Source organism: Plectropomus leopardus, chromosome 20 (assembly GCF_026936395.1).
Source record: "Plectropomus leopardus strain MGB_pleo_1.0 chromosome 20, ASM2693639v1, whole genome shotgun sequence".
Taxonomy (NCBI): domain Eukaryota; kingdom Metazoa; phylum Chordata; class Actinopteri; order Perciformes; family Serranidae; genus Plectropomus; species Plectropomus leopardus.
Window position 1 is genome coordinate 18,328,556 of NC_142195.1, and position 18,816 is coordinate 18,347,371.

An 18,816-nucleotide genomic window follows, 5' to 3' on the forward strand; every position below is an offset into this window, starting at 1 on the left:
CCCGCTCTCTTCAATGTCTATCAAAGGTCAAGGTTCGTGACCTGGAGCAGAAATGCAGGTCACAGAGTGAACACTTCCACCAGCTGTCCAATGAGCTGCTGAATTTCCGTCTGCAATCAGATACTGTGGACATCCTTAAAATTAATCCCGCTCCCACATCCCAGATCCCCCTCTCATCAGAGAAGAAGCTCTTACAAGTCGTTGTTGGATTTGAAGCACAGACAGAGACAGGTAAGTCAGCGGTCTCAGCTTATAGCCAAATTTATACTCACACATATCTTTTTTTTCTGCAATTCATAATTATTATTATTAGATTCCTGAGTGCTGTGTGGCACTGAGGTCTCTAAAGAGAATCCAATTTAACACATTTTACCCTGACTCAAATTGTTGCCAGTCAAGTTGTGAGAAATGTTGGCTTTGACAAGGAAGAAGACGGTAGAATAAAAAAAGCAACCTAATCTCATAGAAATATGTGAAATGACCACGTAATGTGTTAAAATTACGTGTTGGATAAGAGATTAGATTTAGGAAAAGATTGTAGTTTTTCTTGAAAAAGGTGCATTTGGAATAGATGTGACATAATGTGGCGGCAGCGTGGTGGGCATGTGTTTTTGTTTTGTGTGTGTAGGATGGTGAGGGCATGACCTGCCATACTCTGCTTACCCTGACATTCTTACCCTACACCTATCCAGTCTCCTCTTTCCCAAATCTTAGCAACCTAACCAACAAAGGAAACAAGTACCAATAAAAGCGGGGATTAGGGCAGATCATGCCTTCACCGCCTCAGGAAAAACAAATGCTGTGCGGTTAGGTTTGCTTAAGATAAGTATGCTTTTTAGGCCTGAACATAAGTAACGCAAGTTACCACTTTGTTGACTTTTAGTTTCTATCAGGACACAAACAGCTGTCTCCCGGGTTAAAGTACTGTGTTTGTTTGACCCCTAAACCAACTCAACCTCACTTACATTAACTTTCTTGCTTTTCAAAGAATTTAAATATTTTTTAGCTTTTTGTCTTTATTATAGAACAGCTTGAGAATGACTAAAAAGGGGGTAGAGAGAAGGGGGCTGACATGTAAAGTTTGGAGCGGACTCAACGCTGCTGCAAGCACTCAGCCTGGGGTGCACACTCTACTAGGTCAGCAAGAGGTCTCCCTCTCTCACTTTTTATATAACAATTAACAATTAACACAGCCCACTGCAAGATGTTGTTGAACCAGGAAATTTGTGTTTCCTCAACAACAAAGGATCCTAATCAACTTTTCATTGGCATTGTTACAACGGTGCCACCACGTAATGTGTCAAAATGATGTGACCCCACCACATAATTCTCTATTAAGAGGGTGTGGCCATTTTATGTATTTCCAGTGAGACCAGATTTCAGATTTTGCTTTTGCTTCATTTATTACAAATTTTCCAGTGTGGGGCTGACAAGGTTATAGATGTACAATGCTAAATCTGTGGAGAAGTACTATAGTTATACTGATAGTATAACTATCAGGGTTAAAGGGTCCCCACCAGGGAGAGGTCCACTCATTCTAAGACAAAATAAAAAATAAATGCACACTAGACCTTGTAGATAAAAGCATCCACCAAATTACATGTGATCAAACGGCTTATTATCAGAATGAAATGAGAGGCAGATTGATCTAATCCCCAGACAGCTCACAGAACAGCTGGATCAGCTCGCTCCTAACCAGAGGTGGATCCCATTAATGGCGATACTGCTTATTCATGATCAATACCTACCCTAATTGATCACAGGCCTGATGTATGACACAAAGGTGGTTTTAACACATTAGTATTCAAACGACACATAGTGCAACCTGCAGAGCCAGCAGATAGAGCCATATCAGCGATGTAGATTTATACGGTCTGGCACAGACCAGAGGTCTTTGAAGTGTTGGAGATCCTGTTTTATCTTTCTCTCCACTTGAAACAGAGAGAGGGGGAGACTCACTGATGCTTTAGTGCTAATGCATAATATCACTCACTCGCAAACCACAAGAACCCGCTGATACAGTGGGCCCATGTTGTTGACTTACTTTAATTTCCTCAAGGAATTCAGCAGCTCACACTCTCAGACTTTTCCATTTTATACTTCTGCATTTTTCAAGTGTGTTTTCTTCCTCGAGGACCTCAGTGGTATTTGAGGACAAATGCGGTACAGAGGCGAGGTGTTGATGGAGGTGGAATAGCCTTTGCCATGCAGAGTGTTTGCTGTACACTCGCCCCAACAGGAGATCAATAGCTGTACAATAAGCAGCAAATGGGTGCAGAAGGAATGACAGTTGCTCTTTATTTGCTATGGAAATCAATGTCTCCCAGGCGATGAGAGCGCGGCAAACACGCCGCTACTGATCTCCCAGTTCTTGCCCTGCACACCACAGACTGGAGACAGAGAAAGACCCGAACTGCCGTCTGTCAATTCCAACACTGTCACAACGGACCGTCCCAGCAGCCCTCGACAGCGGACTCCTTCAGAGGTAAGACCAGTGGTGGAATGTAATTTAGTGCATTTACTCAAGTACTGTACTTAATTTAAAAAAAAAATCAGGGAGCCTGTACATTACTTTGATGATTTCTTTCCTGTCACTTTATACTTATACTCCACTACATTTCAGAGAGAAATATTTTACTGTTTGCTTCATTACAATTATGTGAATGCTTTAGTTTCTTTACAGATTAAGATTTTGCATGAAAAACATAAGAAGAGTTTATAAAATAACTTTGTTTTGTGAGAAATTAGATTACTAAACAGTTTATAAAAGTACAGTTGCAATCATTAATCAACTAATCACTCAACTGACAGAAAATCAGTTGCCAAATATTTCAATAAATAACTCTTGGTCTTTCTTTCTATCTTTCTTTCTTTTTTAAATAATTTTGAGTTTTGTAGGTGTTTTTTTGCTTAAATTAATTTTGCTGGGGGTTATTTAAATTATTTTTTGGGTGTTTTTGAAATTGTATTTTTTAAACATTTTTGAGTGTTTTGGTTGTTTTTATTCTTTTTTGAAATATATTTTTTATTTTTTTCTGGTGTTTTTTTCTTCTATTGTTTTAAATAGGTTTTGTCTCATTTAGGTCAAGAAAAAAGCATATATTGCCTCGATTTAAGATATTTCATCTTACATAGATTAGAATTTTTGTAGTGATATATTTATTTTTGGTTCTCTATCTATAGATGGAGGATGAGGCCAGCCCATCACCCAGGTCCAAGCCTCGCTACACAGGCCAGGTCCGCCTTTGCACTGCCCGATACAGGTGAATAAGATAAGTTTCAGTATTATGTTGATTTTATTACACATAATCATTTTAAGTTTACTAACTAAATGCATCTTCATTTGCATATGAATGAAAAAAAGGAACTGTTTCTCTTTTCAGTTATAACCCTTTTGATGGACCAAACGAGCATCCTGAGGCAGAACTCCCCCTTGTGGCCGGAAAGTATCTGTATGTGTATGGAAACATGGATGACGATGGCTTCTATGAAGGTGAGAAGTAGAACGAGACTCTGTGATGATATGGGAAATAATTATCAGCATTAACTGGAAAGTGTAGGCAGGCACTAAAATGAAAAATGTCTGAAGAAAATATTGCAGACTAGAGATCAAAGATTACAGTACAGCAGGAGGTGCTGTTTGTTGCTTTTCAAGTCTGTGATTTAGCCTGAGTCCCTGTCTGCTGTTGTAGCAGAGAATGCTTGACAGTCACAACAAGCATGTGCATCATCCCGTATTAATTACCTCACAGTGAGACAAAATGCCAAGATGTGTGTCAGCTCACAGTTATCCCCCAGTGATTTTTTTTCTATTAACTGTATTTGATTTGTCATCTTAATCTCATCAACATCCTTTTAAAATGACCATGTCATATACTGTACATGTATACATTAATGTACCATGACATGTTTTTTTCACTCTACAGCAGTGATAGTCAACTTATGGGCCATCAGCCAAATCGGGCCCCTGATATAGTGCTAGGTGCCCCCCAACCATTTTCTAATTCACATTGAAAATAAATTGATTAGAATCTTTTTTCTACTTTTAATGTAATTACTGTGTCAGAGTGCATTTTTCAATAAATAAAAAGTGCCAGGGGAAGAACCTGAATGTCCTCAAATCCTGCACTCCTGGTTACACCATACCTATTTGAGGCTATTGGCCCCCTGTCATTTTGCAAAAGTGGCCCCTGGGCAAATGAAATTGAGTATCCCTGCTCTAATGTATATTTTGTTGACTTTATAGTGTGACAGACATGACATTACATCATAATCGAACCTTAATGTAAAATGACAATATTGCTGATGCAATCATTATTGTAAACACTGCGACAAATGTGGCTCCTCTTATGTTACATCACAGCAGCAGCATCTGTCACCATCATACTGTGAATATGTCAAATCCCTGCTGGTTATCCTCACCTTGTGACCTTCTCTTTGTCACTGCAGTGTCAATCTTTATTTGGCTCCTGTTGCCATGACTCTCAAGACTGTTACCTTTGAGATATCCAGTATTTTGCAGTTCTTTTTGACTGATCCACTTTAATTTTTGTCACAAAAGATTTTGCCCTATTTTTTGTTTGCTTTGAGAGCTCACATAATACAGTTGTGAGAACTAAATCATACAGCAAGTATTCAAACTATTATGAACAGTGGCACTCCCAGAAATTTGTCATAGGGGTGGTCAAATGGATCCACTGAAAGTCTTGGGGTGGCATACCAAAACCAAAGGCCATAACTGAATTTTAAGAATTTTGTCACCAAACTATGTCAATATAACAGTTAAAGAATCGCATACTGATATAATTAAATTTCTTACTTTACAATTAATAACAAATAACAAGTTAACATTTTGAGTTCCACAACAATCCTCTTTTACTGCGTTATGAATCTTTAAATGTGTTAGGTTGGCAGTTCCCAATTAGGCTGAGGTCCAAAAGTGGGTTGCAGGTCCATTCTGAATGGACTGCAGTGTGAGGTGCCCTTTCCTGTTGTAGAGTGACTCAGTAACAGGCAGCTACTGAACAGAGACAGCAAATTCGCTTGATGGCCTAAAGATCAAGCTCAAGAAGGTTTATTGCCATTTCAAAACATGAGGTAAATGAAAGCAGTGAAATAGGGCACCAAAATCTAAATCAGTGGAAGCAACAAATAAATACAATGAAATAAATCAATAGAATCTAAAGCTAAGCAAAGATAAAAACAATACAAATTTAACAGTGCAAATGAGTGTTAATGAATATAAGTATAAATAAGCATGTATGATGCTAATGATATATTAGACTGTGTGAATCTTGAAGTAATGACAAAGGAGAAATCTGAATGCCATGGCTGGACCATTTGGGAACCAGTTAGGAAATTTATGGGTCATCAGATAGGCTGGTTGTCCTTTTTCTTAAAAGACAAATGTGCAGCTTTATTTTAAAGGAGTGAAGAACAAAATATTTTTTGTGATCAAACCCTCTCACATTTAAAACCCACTTTCATTCCAATAACTTGAGGTGAGAGTTTGAGGGACTGCGAGAATGGCCATGCCAGTAGTTTCCTCAACAAAATTTAGCCTAACTTTCGAGTGTTAGTTAGCCTGCTTCCCGACAAGCTATGCCTACATCATTGGTACCAGTGGATCCCTTCATTTGTCTGGTTTCAGAAGATACCACTAGCTTTGGTTTAAAAAGCATGGCATAGCCTCTTAAATACAGTTATATTGTATAATTAATTTCACCAGGGGGTATCAGTTTGGGGCTTGTAACTGTATCAGGTGTTCCATTGCCCCCACTACTCTCCCTTAGGTGTGCCACTGGTTATGACCCACCCTTGTATCAGTGTGTGTAATTGTTCATTTGTTACTTTGAAATGATTCATTTTCCCTGTAGGTTTTGGCTACAGCTGTTATGTAAGACTACTTGGTCAGTGCCCCAGTGTCACCAAGAAAAAAATATCCTGTACACTTTTTCTAACTGGTGATTGGAGTGATTCTGCATCTAATCTCTTTAGAATTATGAAGGCTTCTCCATCGGAGGCAATCCTAATCCCCCTGACTAGCAATCCTGCAGACAGTGCAGCCCGCTACAGACACAGTAGTAGTCAGCTGCAGTGATTCATTAGCTGTGGGCGGTGAGATTGCATGGCATCGTGGAGGAGCCTTGTATTTACCACACAGGAGGGAGACTCGGGCTGCAGACCAAGCTGTTGTCAAGATGGGACCTTGGTCCCTTTTAGCTTGATGACTAATCCAGAGGCTTAATCACGAGCATGCACAACAACACACACACACTCTCAGTAGCACAAATACGCAGACACACACAGATGGTCTTAAGGTCTCCCCGGCCTCATTGTAAAAAGGGACTGAAGGACAAGATGATGGAGAGCTTTTTTCAAGACAAACTTCTTCCCTTTGGGAAAAAAAAACTTTGCATTGGCCACAGCATCTACATGCTCAGGGGTGTTCCTGGAAATGTTTAAAAGCAGTGAACTAGAGTTCAAGTTCTTTGAAATGTTTTCCCATTTCTGTGTTTAATGGAAAGACTATAAAAGTAAGCATCAGAGGAGCCGTGGTAAATCTTACATCTTAGGGAATAGGACATACTGTATGTTTACATATCTACCACCTCTCACTCACTGACTCATTCCCACCCTGCAAGCAAAGTAGCTCTCACTGATGATTAAGTGTATTCAAGTTGCTGCTTTACTTTTTCTCTTTGTCATGTAAGGAGCCTTTTGTGAAGCCTAATTTTAATACTTGCATGAAGTATCACAGAGGAACTCTTACCCTTTCCTATAGGGACAGTTGTTAAAGAGATACTAAAGATTTTTTGGAGTGTGGTTGTGTGACGAATTTATCCATAGTCACTGGATTACATACAGTAGATGTCAGTCAGCATGTAGGCTTGAGTCCAGCACAGAATCTAAGCAATGTATTGCTGTGGATGCAACAAAACATATTTTAGCCATCTTAGATAATGGACAACCTATAGAAATTTATATCATTTAAGTTTAAATGACTGGACATTAGCAAGAAAAAGGCTTGGTAGAGGAGCAGCTCTCGGTCCAAGTTGGGTCAACCTCGCCCTGATACTGGCTCTCCTCCGTCTCCTCGCCCGGTGCTTTCGGTTTCCTTTCTCTCCTCTGGTCTGACTGGCTGCTCTGCATATGCTGTTGGTGGGGATCTTCTCGCGGGCTGCTGCATTCAGTCCAAAGCCCATACAACTTTTCCAGATGTTGATAAGTGCTCGTAGCCATGGTGTTGAAAAAATAGAAAAGTATAACAAAAAAGTAGCAAAGATTTAATGAGCTACAGGCTGCTGCATCTACATGCGCTGCAGACTTCATAGCTACAATGATGACAGGAAATTGAAAGTGATCTTTTTTTGAGGTTGGACTTTTTTTTACGTGGCTAAACTATGTTTTTAATTATGTTTGTTCATGAAAATGAAAAAAAAGAATGAGGGACAATGTTGAATTATTTATCTCAGACACCTTTCTCTTCATGTTTCTCTGTGTCACAGGAGAGCTGTTGGATGGCCAGCGAGGACTTGTTCCTTCCAACTTTGTGGAATTTGTCCAGGACAAAGAAAAACTAGCGATTCAGGCCGGGGAGGGAGGGGAAGACATGGGCCCACTGGACCACATGCCCCTGGCCTTGCCGGCAGTGGATGGAGGTGCCGCCCAGGATGGCTTCCTGGGCTCATCTAACGCCTTGGTTCCCTGTAGCAATGGGACAGGGGGGCCCCTGGACCCTGAGGACCTGGCTGAAGACGTCGTGCCTTATCCCCGAAAGATCAACTTGATCAAGCAGTTGGCACGGAGCGTCATTGTGGCCTGGGAGCCTCCACTTGTGCCTTTGGGCTGGGGGAACATCTCTGGCTACAATGTGTTGGTAGACGGGGAGCTTCGTGCCAGTATAGTGTATGGTGGCCGGACCAAGTGTTTGCTGGAGAAGCTGGACCTGGACGGCTGTGTCCATCGCGTGTCGGTGCAGAGCGTCACAGACCGGGGCTTGTCGGATGAGCTGCGCTGCACCTTGCTGGTGGGAGCCAACGTGGTGGTGGCCCCGTGTGGCCTCCGGGTGGACGACATCCAGCGCGACACTGCCGAGCTCTCCTGGTTGCCTAGCAACAGTAACTATGGTCACACTGTGTTCCTGGATGGGGCAGAGCATGCAGTGGTAAAACCGGGAAGGTATAGACTGCGCTTCATCAACCTGAAGCCCCTGACAGTGTACAAAGTGACGGTGTTGGCACAGCCGCACCAGGTGCCATGGCAACTGCCGCTGGAGCAGAGAGAGAGGAAAGAAGCTGGTGTGGAGTTTTGCACACAGGCTGCAGGTCAGTAAAGCTCTTTTCTATACAGAGAGAAACAGTATCAATAAAATATGCATAGCTCCATAGCAGATGATAGTTTTTATGGTCTTGATGAAAAACAGCAGTATACACAACTCCAAAAATCTGAGACAATGTACAGAGGTGCACGGTTGTGTAATTAGAACAGTGGCACTGCCAGAAAACGTCACTTTTTTAATATGGGCAACAATTCATAGAAACAGACGTGTTTCAACTAAAGAGCCATCATCAGGGAGACAAAACAAGCTACTTTTCACAGCTCCCTGATAAGGATCCTCCATAATCTTTTAATAATTTTTCCTCATATGCTTTCCATCCTTATAATATGTATTTGGGTATCCTTTGTTCCTCTTAGGACTTTTGCAATGTCTTTTTTGTATGGCTGTCAAATGATTAATAGTTTTAAATACTATTAAACACTGAATTTAAATGGTTAATGGCGAATGATCACAGATTGCATGTTTGCAATTCCATTGAAATTTTTGTTTCAAAAGTTTTGAAGTCATTATTGACAAGGTAAAGCTATTCTTACCAGACTGTCTCAATTGGGAATCAAATTACACCATTTGCACTTTTCAGTAGTTCCAGTTTAGTTGCTTTCTCTGATTCATAAAGGTCCTGAATGCGTGAAATTGCTGTTTCCCATGATGGTAAGAAAAGCTGGGTATCACTGGATTCCTTAGGTTTAGATTCTATATAAATATTTTGTAGATATATTTATATTTTCTAACACTTTTCAATTCTCTTTTGAATAACTCAAACCATTTGGGTTGACAGTGTCATATAGTTTTTAAATTGTTTCTCTAATATATGCTATGTGTCTCCCATTTTCGTCTCAGAAAGAATTGTGTATTTTTAGCCCTCAGATAACGTAGAGCGTTTTTTCAAGCTGCAACTCTTGTTATCATTTTCTCCTATAAGGGTCATACACATTATATATGAACAGTATGTATAGATATTACTTTATTGGGTTCTAATTTTTATGTATGCACATTAAGTTATTAATCATTGTTGATTGTTAGCTATAGCTCCTTATTTTCAGTGTTTTTTGCTACATGTCTCTAGTCCTGTTTTTTTACACCTCAAGGTGTGACGTCGGCTGCTGCTGTTCTTATTGATTGTTATGCGCACTCCTACTATTTGGGAGAGGCCAATATTGGGCGTTTTATTCATTCACAGGTGGATCCTATTATTCAATTATGTATTCTTTGTCCTGATTGTGGTTTGAATCTCACCTGTTTATATATAAGTTGCCACTTGTGCCCATCTCTATGCATTTTTGCCCACATTAGATCAGTGAAATTTTCTGAGTCTCTATGTTCTAATTGTTCTTAGTATTTTTTCTCTTTTTATGTTTTTAAACAATCTCAGAGACAGATGGAGATGACAGACTGCTACTACTATGTTTATTTCATTTTACTGTAATGTCAGCTGAGTTATGTAACATATCAATGTTAAGGTTGTTGGATAAGTAGAGTGCAGCATTGCCTTACTATGCCATTGTTGTGTATTGTATTTTGTCTAGGTCCAACACCATATTGCAGAACAGGTCAGAATGAAACATCAGTCCTGGGCTGGGTTTCCAAAATGTCTGAGCACTAACTGATTTTCTTCTGTTGCAAACCAATGAGCAGAGATGACATTAGTGCTATGATACTTTTGGAAGAGGGTTGTGGTCATGAAACTGAGAATAATTCAATCAATTAAGGCAATATGAGCAAAATGGCATTTATATAACACATTTATCTCCAATTTGTCATTCATGCATTTATTGAAATTTAAATACACTTTTTTAAAACCAAATTCAAATGCAATTTTGCCCATGTTTGCCTTCTGCACTATGCATATCACTAATTGGAGAACAGCCATGCATCACACAATACAACCAGTTATTATTGCGATGAGTCATTTCCTCAGCCTATAGCCTAGCCTGTAGTAACCAGTGCTATATAAAGCAGTGCCTCCCCACTGCTCACTGAAATGACCATTTTGTATGAGTGCGCATTTGCCTCTGCTTGAATGCAGTTGTGCATGTTTTATCCAGTGATCCAGGAGGAGTGGAAGAATGGGCTGTAGTTAGTCTCTCTGGATTGTGTCCTGCATGTGGAGACAGCAGTGGCTTCTCTCAGGAGGCCCAGAGGCCCACATTGTTTTGTTTTACCTTTACCTGCATTGTTTCATGTCACAAAGAGCAGGCAGCACTAGACCAAGGGAGTTTACACCAAATTTGATTTTGCAAAAATACTATACTAGCCTATGTGTAACAGGGAGAGGGGGTGGTGCAAATTGGGGCAGGCATGTTAACTAATTTCTTAAGCACTGGGGGAATTATATATTGTGTATTTATTTTTATTTTGGCTTAGAGTAGGGACATACAACTTTAAATGGTTGTGTTTATTTTTGATGTGTAGGCTTTGTTAATTATGTTGGTTTTGTGGGGTAGGATGGGTGGCTGTTGTGCACCCATACTTTGCTGAAGTACACACAGCTTGTGTGATGATGGTGCCATTAGTAAGGAGTATGGATGTTTGTTTCAAATACCTGTAATTAAGTGTTTATTTTTTAAGAGAAAAAAGATGTGAAATATACAGCAGCCTTTCCTTTTCGTGCTTAATTGCCTGAGTGAGCTTTGGCACTGTATTTCAAAGTGCTATCCATTTAGAGGTGGCGAAATTAGAATGTTTTGTGATGTAAATGTCTATTTTATTTTTCGGCTGTCTGTCTGCTTTGCTGACCGTAAAACAAAAACCACCCGCCCTCCTCTTAATAAAGAACAGTCCCTTATAGAGTATCTTATAGGCCCTGTTAAACATGTTAGTGTACCTCCATGAAAACTTTAATGGTATTTTATAAAAGCAGCACACTATGACTCGCAATGTCCCATTATCACAAGCATGAACTGTGTATCTCCACAAGTTATAAATAAGATGTTATGTAATCCTTTCACATATTTAAATATGCAGGACAAATAATGAATGAACCCAGTTTGTTGTTTCCCGAATCCTCCCACCACCACCTCACCCCCTCTCCCGTATGTGAGCATTTCTGTGCATGGTCATGTGTGTGCCAATCTGTGCATTTGATGAATGTTTCACACACCCTTACGTCTTGTTTTTGTATTACTGATATTAAAAATCTTTTTACATTTGTTTCTTCCTTACACCTATCCTCTCACCTCCCAGGGCCTCCCCAGCCCCCCCAGGATGTACAGGTGCTCTGTGGGCAGGCACCAGGCGTCCTACAGGTCCGCTGGAAGCCCCCCATCCTCTCTCCCACGGGCACATCTAATGGGGCAAATGTTGTTGGCTATGCAGTCTGCACTAAAGGACAGAGGGTGAGTTAGCAAGCGTGACTATATGCTCTGTTAAAGGGTTTCATGAGGTTGAGTCTCGGGTTAAAGGCATCATTCATGATAAGAGGGAAACCTCTGAACAGTGTCTTGCATAGTACAATCACATTATGGGATCCATATTTCAAATGCACACATGCAGTGAACTGATACACTATGTAAAACACTGTGAGCTGTTAATCATATATAATCCAGTTGAAACATGAGAACATACATCACAGATGGGATATAACAGCCTTTGTTGTTGAGTAGAGAATTATGTCATCAGTGCCCTCTGTGCACACACTAGTGCCACCTGCTTGTGATTCATGTTAAGTGCAAGACTCTTAATCTGGAGCCTCTTGGACAGGTCTCTCACTCCCTCTGTTGACTGCAAAAGTAAATCAACACAGTATTTTGAAACTTTGACAGCACAATGTTTTCTAACTTATTGTGTGCTTCATATACTATTTTGATCAGAAAAAAGAGAATGCTAATGACTTTCTTATCTCAGCATTGGAGTCTTATGTCATTCCTACATTAGAACAGTGGTTCGAGGTGGGTCAGGGTCCAAAACTGGGTCAAGGGTCCATCCTGAATCGACTTCAAGTGACTCATGGACATGTCAAATTTGTTTTAAAAAAAAAAGAAAAGAAGAAAAAAACAGTTTATTTTAAAGTATAGTACATTTCCAACACAGAGCTTTTATTTTGAAGTGCCTTTTTCTTTTATTCTTGCAGTATGTTTTATTTATCTGTGTTTATCTACCCATGTTTATTTGTCTGAAGTAATCAGCTTTTGGGATAGCAGTAAGATCCCAAACCTTTTAATGACTTATAAGTTAAGACTTATAAGTCTGCACAATTTCTGAATTTTGTCTCATTGATCAAAGTCAAGTCTCATTAGTCTATTTGTTTTTTTCTCAGATGTGTCTCACTTCTGAGAAGCCTATGAGCACGGCAAAAGAACTCCTGCTGATTTATTCATTTGCTCTTTATTTCTGCTAAGAGGGTAGTGGAGAAATAAATCAGAATTTAGTAATCTCCAAATAAGAACCTTATTTTTATCAGACTGTTGTAAGCAACAAAATTTTTAGGGCTGTACCCGACTTAGAATTATGCCAGTTGAATCAGATTTGATTGTTCAATACGAATGTTCAACGATTTGTTTTTTTTCCCACACAAAGTTATTATAAGTCTGAATGGGCTCAGTGGGACTTTAAGTGTGACAGCGGCATTCACATCAACAAGCTAACAGCACCAACGATGGATCGCAAATGCGCAACAACAAATTTTGCTGCCACTAGATATCAACAAAAGCCAGAGACTGTATCCTATTAACTTGCTGTGAGCTGTAAATTCAACACTTCTTCACCAGCACAGAGGGTCTCTCTTTCCCTCTGTGCTGCTGCCTGCATGTCTGAAGCTGCAAAGAGTAGCATGTAGGTCAAGAGCACTCACTTCACAGCAAAATCTGGGGACCTAAAATGTCCCGAGAAGTACATTGTACAGAAAAAAACGACTGCTGGATTTGAAGCAGTCTCAGTCGAATGAGGGTCTCCAACTGATGATTTGAACCTTCGACTCTTAAGGGGCAGCCCAAAAAATTTCCCTTGGGATGTGCTTTAGTTGTTGTAAAAAATGATCATGCAGCTCTTGCTAATGTTGACATCTCATTTTCTCCTGTTAAATGCAGATAGCGGAGGTGTTGTTCCCAATGGCAGACTATGTGACTGTCGAGCTGACAAGGATTCAGTGCCTGGAGGCCAGGGAGGTCATCGTCAGGACGCTATCATTACAGGGAGAATCCCACGACTCCCAAGTCGCCGTCATTCCAAACAACCTCCTCGTGCCTCTACCTGCAATTCCCCTGCCACCACCAATGCACCCCCACGCAGGCCCTCCTCCCCACCCTCACACTCAACCCCACCTCCAATCCCCTCACCTTCCTCATGCCACACCCCAGCTTCCCGCTCCAACCCAGGCACACGGACAACCACTCCCACAACATCCTCCTCACCCTCAGCCCCATCCCAGACTCCCTCACCCAGGCGGACCCCCGCAACCCCAGCTTCGACCCCCACATCCTCAACCGCTACACCTTCAGCCTCGTCCTCCCCACCAAGGTCCCAGGCCCCAGCACCGACTGCCTCTGCTGCCCCACCCCCAACACCACCCTATACCTCAGAGACCAGTATGTGCCAGAGACCTGGATGCCAAAGAGCACGCGGCCCAACACGGGGGAGCTATTCCACCTGGCCAGCCTGGCTGGGACCCCCAACGTTCTCCCTCCTCCCAGCCTCCAGTGCCAATGCAAGGCCACACCCTTGAGGCCCCTCCCCCTCCCAATCCACGCTCCCCTTCCCCACAGAGGATCCTCCCGCAGCCCAGAGGCACACTTATCCCGGACACCGTGGCCAAAGCAATCGCCCGAGAAGCAGCGCAGAGGGTGGCAGCAGAGAGTGGCAAGGTCCGATGAAAATGAAAATGCTAAATTAGTCACGATTTCAGCATGACAATAAATTCTAAATTTTATTTGGATTTAAAAACATTGGATATGCAGCCACCTATTGATTGAAGGATATTTAACCTTCTATGACTTGTCAGTCACTTACATCGCTTTCCATGCACGTTTTCAGGGGGACCGGAGGCAAGGCAGATACGGAGAGCAGGGTCGTACATTTCACCAGCATCACTCTGATGAAGAAGAGGAAGATGAGGAAGGGTTTGCACGCGGCCGTCGGAGAGGACCTTCAGTCGATGAGTTCCTCAGAGGCTCTGAGCTTGGGAGGCCGGTAAGAACTGATTTGTGACGAATCTTTTACTTGTATGTGTTCTTCAACGGACAACCTCTTGCGGGTGTGTATGTTTGGACATGTGTGTGTGTGCATGCATGTTTGGGTGGTTGCATGCATACACTCCTTTGCCCTTGTCTCTGTGTGTGTTCCTGTGTGTGTTTGCCAATCCATGTGCGTTTGGTGTGTGCATGTGTTTATGTATGTATGTATGTATGTATGTATGTGGACTTAAACAACTGCGTCTGTGTGTTTGTGTTTTGTGTTTGTGTGTGTGACTGCCAAAAGCCTCACTATAGTCACAATGAAGATTATCACAGCGAAAGCAGCCGGGGCTCTGACCTGTCTGACATCATGGAAGAGGATGAGGAGGAGCTGTACTCTGAGATGCAGCTGGAAGAGGGACGTCGACGCAACTCGCACAACACACCCAAGGTGCAGTTCTTTGCACTTATTCTAAACCCAAGAGTCATAAGCACCCAAATTTATTATTATTATTTAGCGAACTGCACAGGCACAGATACTTCAATTGAGACTGCTGCCTTAAATGCATTTAATGTGTTTTTAGTGTGTGTGCTGAGTTCAGTTCAAATTTATAGAAAAAGAGAAAACACATTGGGTTTCAGCACCATGGAGAGAACAGATACCCCTTTTCCACCAACATGGAACGGGTTTCTTTCCAGTTTATGCACCTTATTTTGAACCACTCAGAGAATTTCAACCAAAACTAAACTGTAAAGTAAATAGTGGGTTTCCTTGACCAAAAGTGCGAACCAGAACGACATCAGAGGGTGTGTCATATTCTAAAGGTTGGAAAGAGAGGATGGAGTTGCACGTGATAGTCCTCCATGTCTTCTTCTTTTTTTTAACAAGTATTTTTATTAGATTTTATACTGCGTGTATTACAGCAAAAACAAAAACAGAAAACAAATAAGGTATGTAAGGCTGCAGGACGTACTAAAACTGCTAAGACAGGACATCCCATCAAGTGTTTTTTAGGTCTACAATAAATAATCAGGGAATCAAAATGTTACCTGTACAACTGTTTAAATGGTAATGGTCCTAAAGAGAAAAAAAAAGAGAAATAGCAAATGGAAATATACATAATTATGTTGTCATCAAAGCATTAAGACTTTTGTTGCCTTCTCCCCCTCAAGAAATTTCATAAAACGCCCCCATATCCTAACAAACGGAGCATATTTACCCTTAATTATAAATGTAAGTTTTTCAAAGGCAATGTAGTGTGACAGACCTGCAAGCCGGTATTGTAATCCCAGTTTGGTAAGAGATTTCCAGGATTTGGCTATAGGGTGTTTTGCTCATAGTAAACATGTCCTCTTATGGTTATTAGTTGGACCCTGATTGTTTCTGTAATAATGGATGTGTAAAGAGAACTGGACACAGCATTGGACAGTCACTTTCATGAAGGTGCTCAGTGGCACTTTAAAAAAATCCATAAAGTTTGACTTCCAAGACATAAAGTACTCGGATCTTACGCATAAAATCCTGAAAGTGAAACAAGTAATTTTGTAGGAGTGTGAGGTTCTAAAGAATGTATCTATCAATTTGCAGATGTCTCTTTCGCAATAGAAGTATATGGAATAAATATATGGAATCTTTTTGGGCCCCAGGGCATAACAAGATGGACCAGAAATCTGTGGTAACACGGTTTGGCCAAGATGTCAAATTGGCTTCAAAGTCCAGCGTGCTTCTCGGGGCCCCCCCTCTACTGTCTGTTGATGACACATCCTTGATTTAAATTGCTCTGCTCACAGCTGTTGGAAACATGGGCTGGTTCGCTGGATAATGCCAAGGTTCCAAGAATTCGTAACAGAACTGAATCAAGAGCCAGCGCTAATTTGGTGGAAAAGGGGAAAGAGAGAGAAACCTGGGTTTTGATGCTTTCAGGCAGCAAATATCAGTGAAGAGCAACGGTAGTGGAAAATCTTAAAAGTTAAATTGTCCAGTTTAGACCACTGTTGTTGATTTTATTCAGTAAAACTTGCTAAAGCTGCAATCCTTTTTAATTAGCTTTTTTTTTTGAGGTCATACATGGCAGGTAGCAGCAGCCTGTGGTGTGTGGTTCTGGCTTTTAGTAGGATTGGAGGTAATGTGGAGCTGCGGTGGCTACAGCATCACAAAGCTGCACACATCTGCTGTTATATCTGAACGATGAAGCATACAAGATAGAAAGAAACCAGGTTTGAATGTGTTCAGCACCATAGAGAGAAACAAAGATAGACTGGGTGTGAATGTGTTCAGCACCTTGGAGAGAGACACACGGAGAGTCGGTTTGAACAGTTTAGTGCTGTGAGGAGAGACTACACAGTAACCTACGGTAGACAGTGCTTCCCGATACAGCTTTTTATTTTTTTCTTTTTACATATTTGAATTCCGTATCAGTATTTGCCTAATTTTGTAATGTTAGAATATCCCACGGGCTTGTGCGTGTCTGAGTGTGCGTCTATGCGTCTGTGTTTCAGTGTGCCTGCCTGTGAGTGCTGCATGATTTTGTTTACATACAATTTGTACGAGTATGTCGACGTGCGTTTTTTTTTTTCTCACACACTGTTTGCGAGTGCGTCCACACATCTGTGTGCAGCTCATGAATGTTTCATGTTTGCGAATGTTTCCTCATTTATGTGCATTTCAGACCAACACTCCTGCTGGAGGACGTCATGACCGGGAGACTGGGAGAAGAATTCATCACGGTGGCTCCCAGCCACAGAGACGACCTCTAATGGTCCCCTCTATTGGTCAGTATGGGCGGGTGGTTAGATAGAACAGAGGGTGTTATATATGATTTTTTTTAATGTTTTCTGTGCCATAGAACAGAAGTGTTTGTTGCTCTGTTTAAACCATCATGAGCTTTTCTGTGTCTCTAGATCACCTCTGTGTCTGTGAACCATGCTCATGCCCTTCACTACCTGAACATTAGTTTGATCTTGCAGAGATTATTTATGATGCAACGAGCTGACACTTCTCTTAAACTGCTGTGCACAGAAGCACGTTCATGCGTTAAAGAAGCATTTCAACCATATAAAGAGTGTCCTCACATAAAACTAGGTCATCTATGCAGTAGAAAGATGCATATACTTTCATAATTGGTGCTACCTGACCAGAAAACAGAGAAAAAAAACAACCACCAGAATGCAATGCATCGTACCAGATCAATAAACACTCCTGCTGGTGGGTGAAGAAATGCATTCACATCTATTTGACACAATAGCAGCCGGCTGGCAAGAAACAATCTTGTATTACAGTAAAAGGAAAAGCTAATTTTTTTCTGAAAACACTTTAGGTTCAAATATGCATCACAGTAACAGAATCTTGGTTTATATTTGATCAGCGCTGCATTGTTTTACCATTTAATCAAAGCCTGTTTGCATTGTGCAGGAAGCTGTGTGGCTTCCTGTTCACAAACTCACCATTACAGCTAAACATGGCACTAAAATGTGTTTCTAAGAACATTTTAGACAAGAAATAGGCAGTTCAGTAACATAATCTTGATTCATATTTGATCAGAACTACCTAGTTTTACCATATGATCTGATTTCAGTTCCAGTTTGAGTGACAGAGAGAGGAGCGGGTAACGCTCTTGATCTTTTATACTCTTTGTCTGCGGTGGCGGCGTGGGTGGCCGGCAATTTGAAAATAGTACAACAACAAAAGTACAACCTGTAGTTTGAGCACCTGAGTGCCAGCAAAACACTGGTGGATGATGTGTTTTGTATCAGTTTACCTCATCCAGCAGAGTTTTGCCATGGAAGGAGAAGGGATATTTAGGTGCTGGTTAAATGGAGGGAAGTTTACTACAGTTTATCTACACATACTGCCCACACTGTTTTGATACAAAGGTGGTTGAAAATTGGCAAAATGTCAATCTTTAGTCTACTCTGTTAAAGAAGCTAACAGTCACATAGTGGTTTTCCGTGGATGCTTTCCTGTATGCATTTGTTATTACATAAGAAGCTTTAGGTAGCAACACATATCTTTACTTAACCTTTTGGGAAGGGAATGTTTAGAATTTCATTGTAACCACATCACCCTCTAATTGGTGTTTCCTGTAGAGGTAACCTCTGAGAATAACAGTGAGGGAAACCCCATCACCGAGGATGTTTACTATGGCAGAGTAGCTCGGCACAGGACGTGGTCTTCCCGCAGGCACATGTGCAGCAGCAGGTCTCCCCATGGTATGTGCCTGCAGTCCTGTTTTTTACCACCACAGCATGGCGACAGAAATGCCACCAGCAACTGGCAAACAAGTAGCTGTGGACACTTGCAAGTGCCTGTTTCTCTGTCTCGAATAATAATAGTTATTATTATGCTTCCAGTTGAACAGCATGACTGCA

At 41.2% G+C, this 18,816-nt stretch overlaps 1 protein-coding gene across 4 annotated transcripts in view; it reads left to right on the forward strand.

The window, feature by feature from the left end:
- Window positions 1-18,816, forward strand: part of rimbp2a (RIMS binding protein 2a) — an 89,652-nt gene that overhangs the window by 59,128 nt on the left and 11,708 nt on the right. For 3 of the 4 annotated variants that reach the window (XM_042510000.2, XM_088070991.1, XM_088070993.1), the window contains 12 exons: window positions 27-231; window positions 2,328-2,485; window positions 3,184-3,263; window positions 3,384-3,493; window positions 7,509-8,327; window positions 9,868-9,891; window positions 11,525-11,676; window positions 13,366-14,139; window positions 14,309-14,464; window positions 14,753-14,899; window positions 17,118-17,220; window positions 18,535-18,657. In XM_042510000.2, coding sequence (XP_042365934.2) covers window positions 27-231; window positions 2,328-2,485; window positions 3,184-3,263; window positions 3,384-3,493; window positions 7,509-8,327; window positions 9,868-9,891; window positions 11,525-11,676; window positions 13,366-14,139; window positions 14,309-14,464; window positions 14,753-14,899; window positions 17,118-17,220; window positions 18,535-18,657 — 2,851 coding nt within the window. The remainder of the gene's footprint in view (window positions 1-26; window positions 232-2,327; window positions 2,486-3,183; window positions 3,264-3,383; window positions 3,494-7,508; window positions 8,328-9,867; window positions 9,892-11,524; window positions 11,677-13,365; window positions 14,140-14,308; window positions 14,465-14,752; window positions 14,900-17,117; window positions 17,221-18,534; window positions 18,658-18,816) is intronic. The other variant, XM_088070992.1, reaches the window with a different exon arrangement.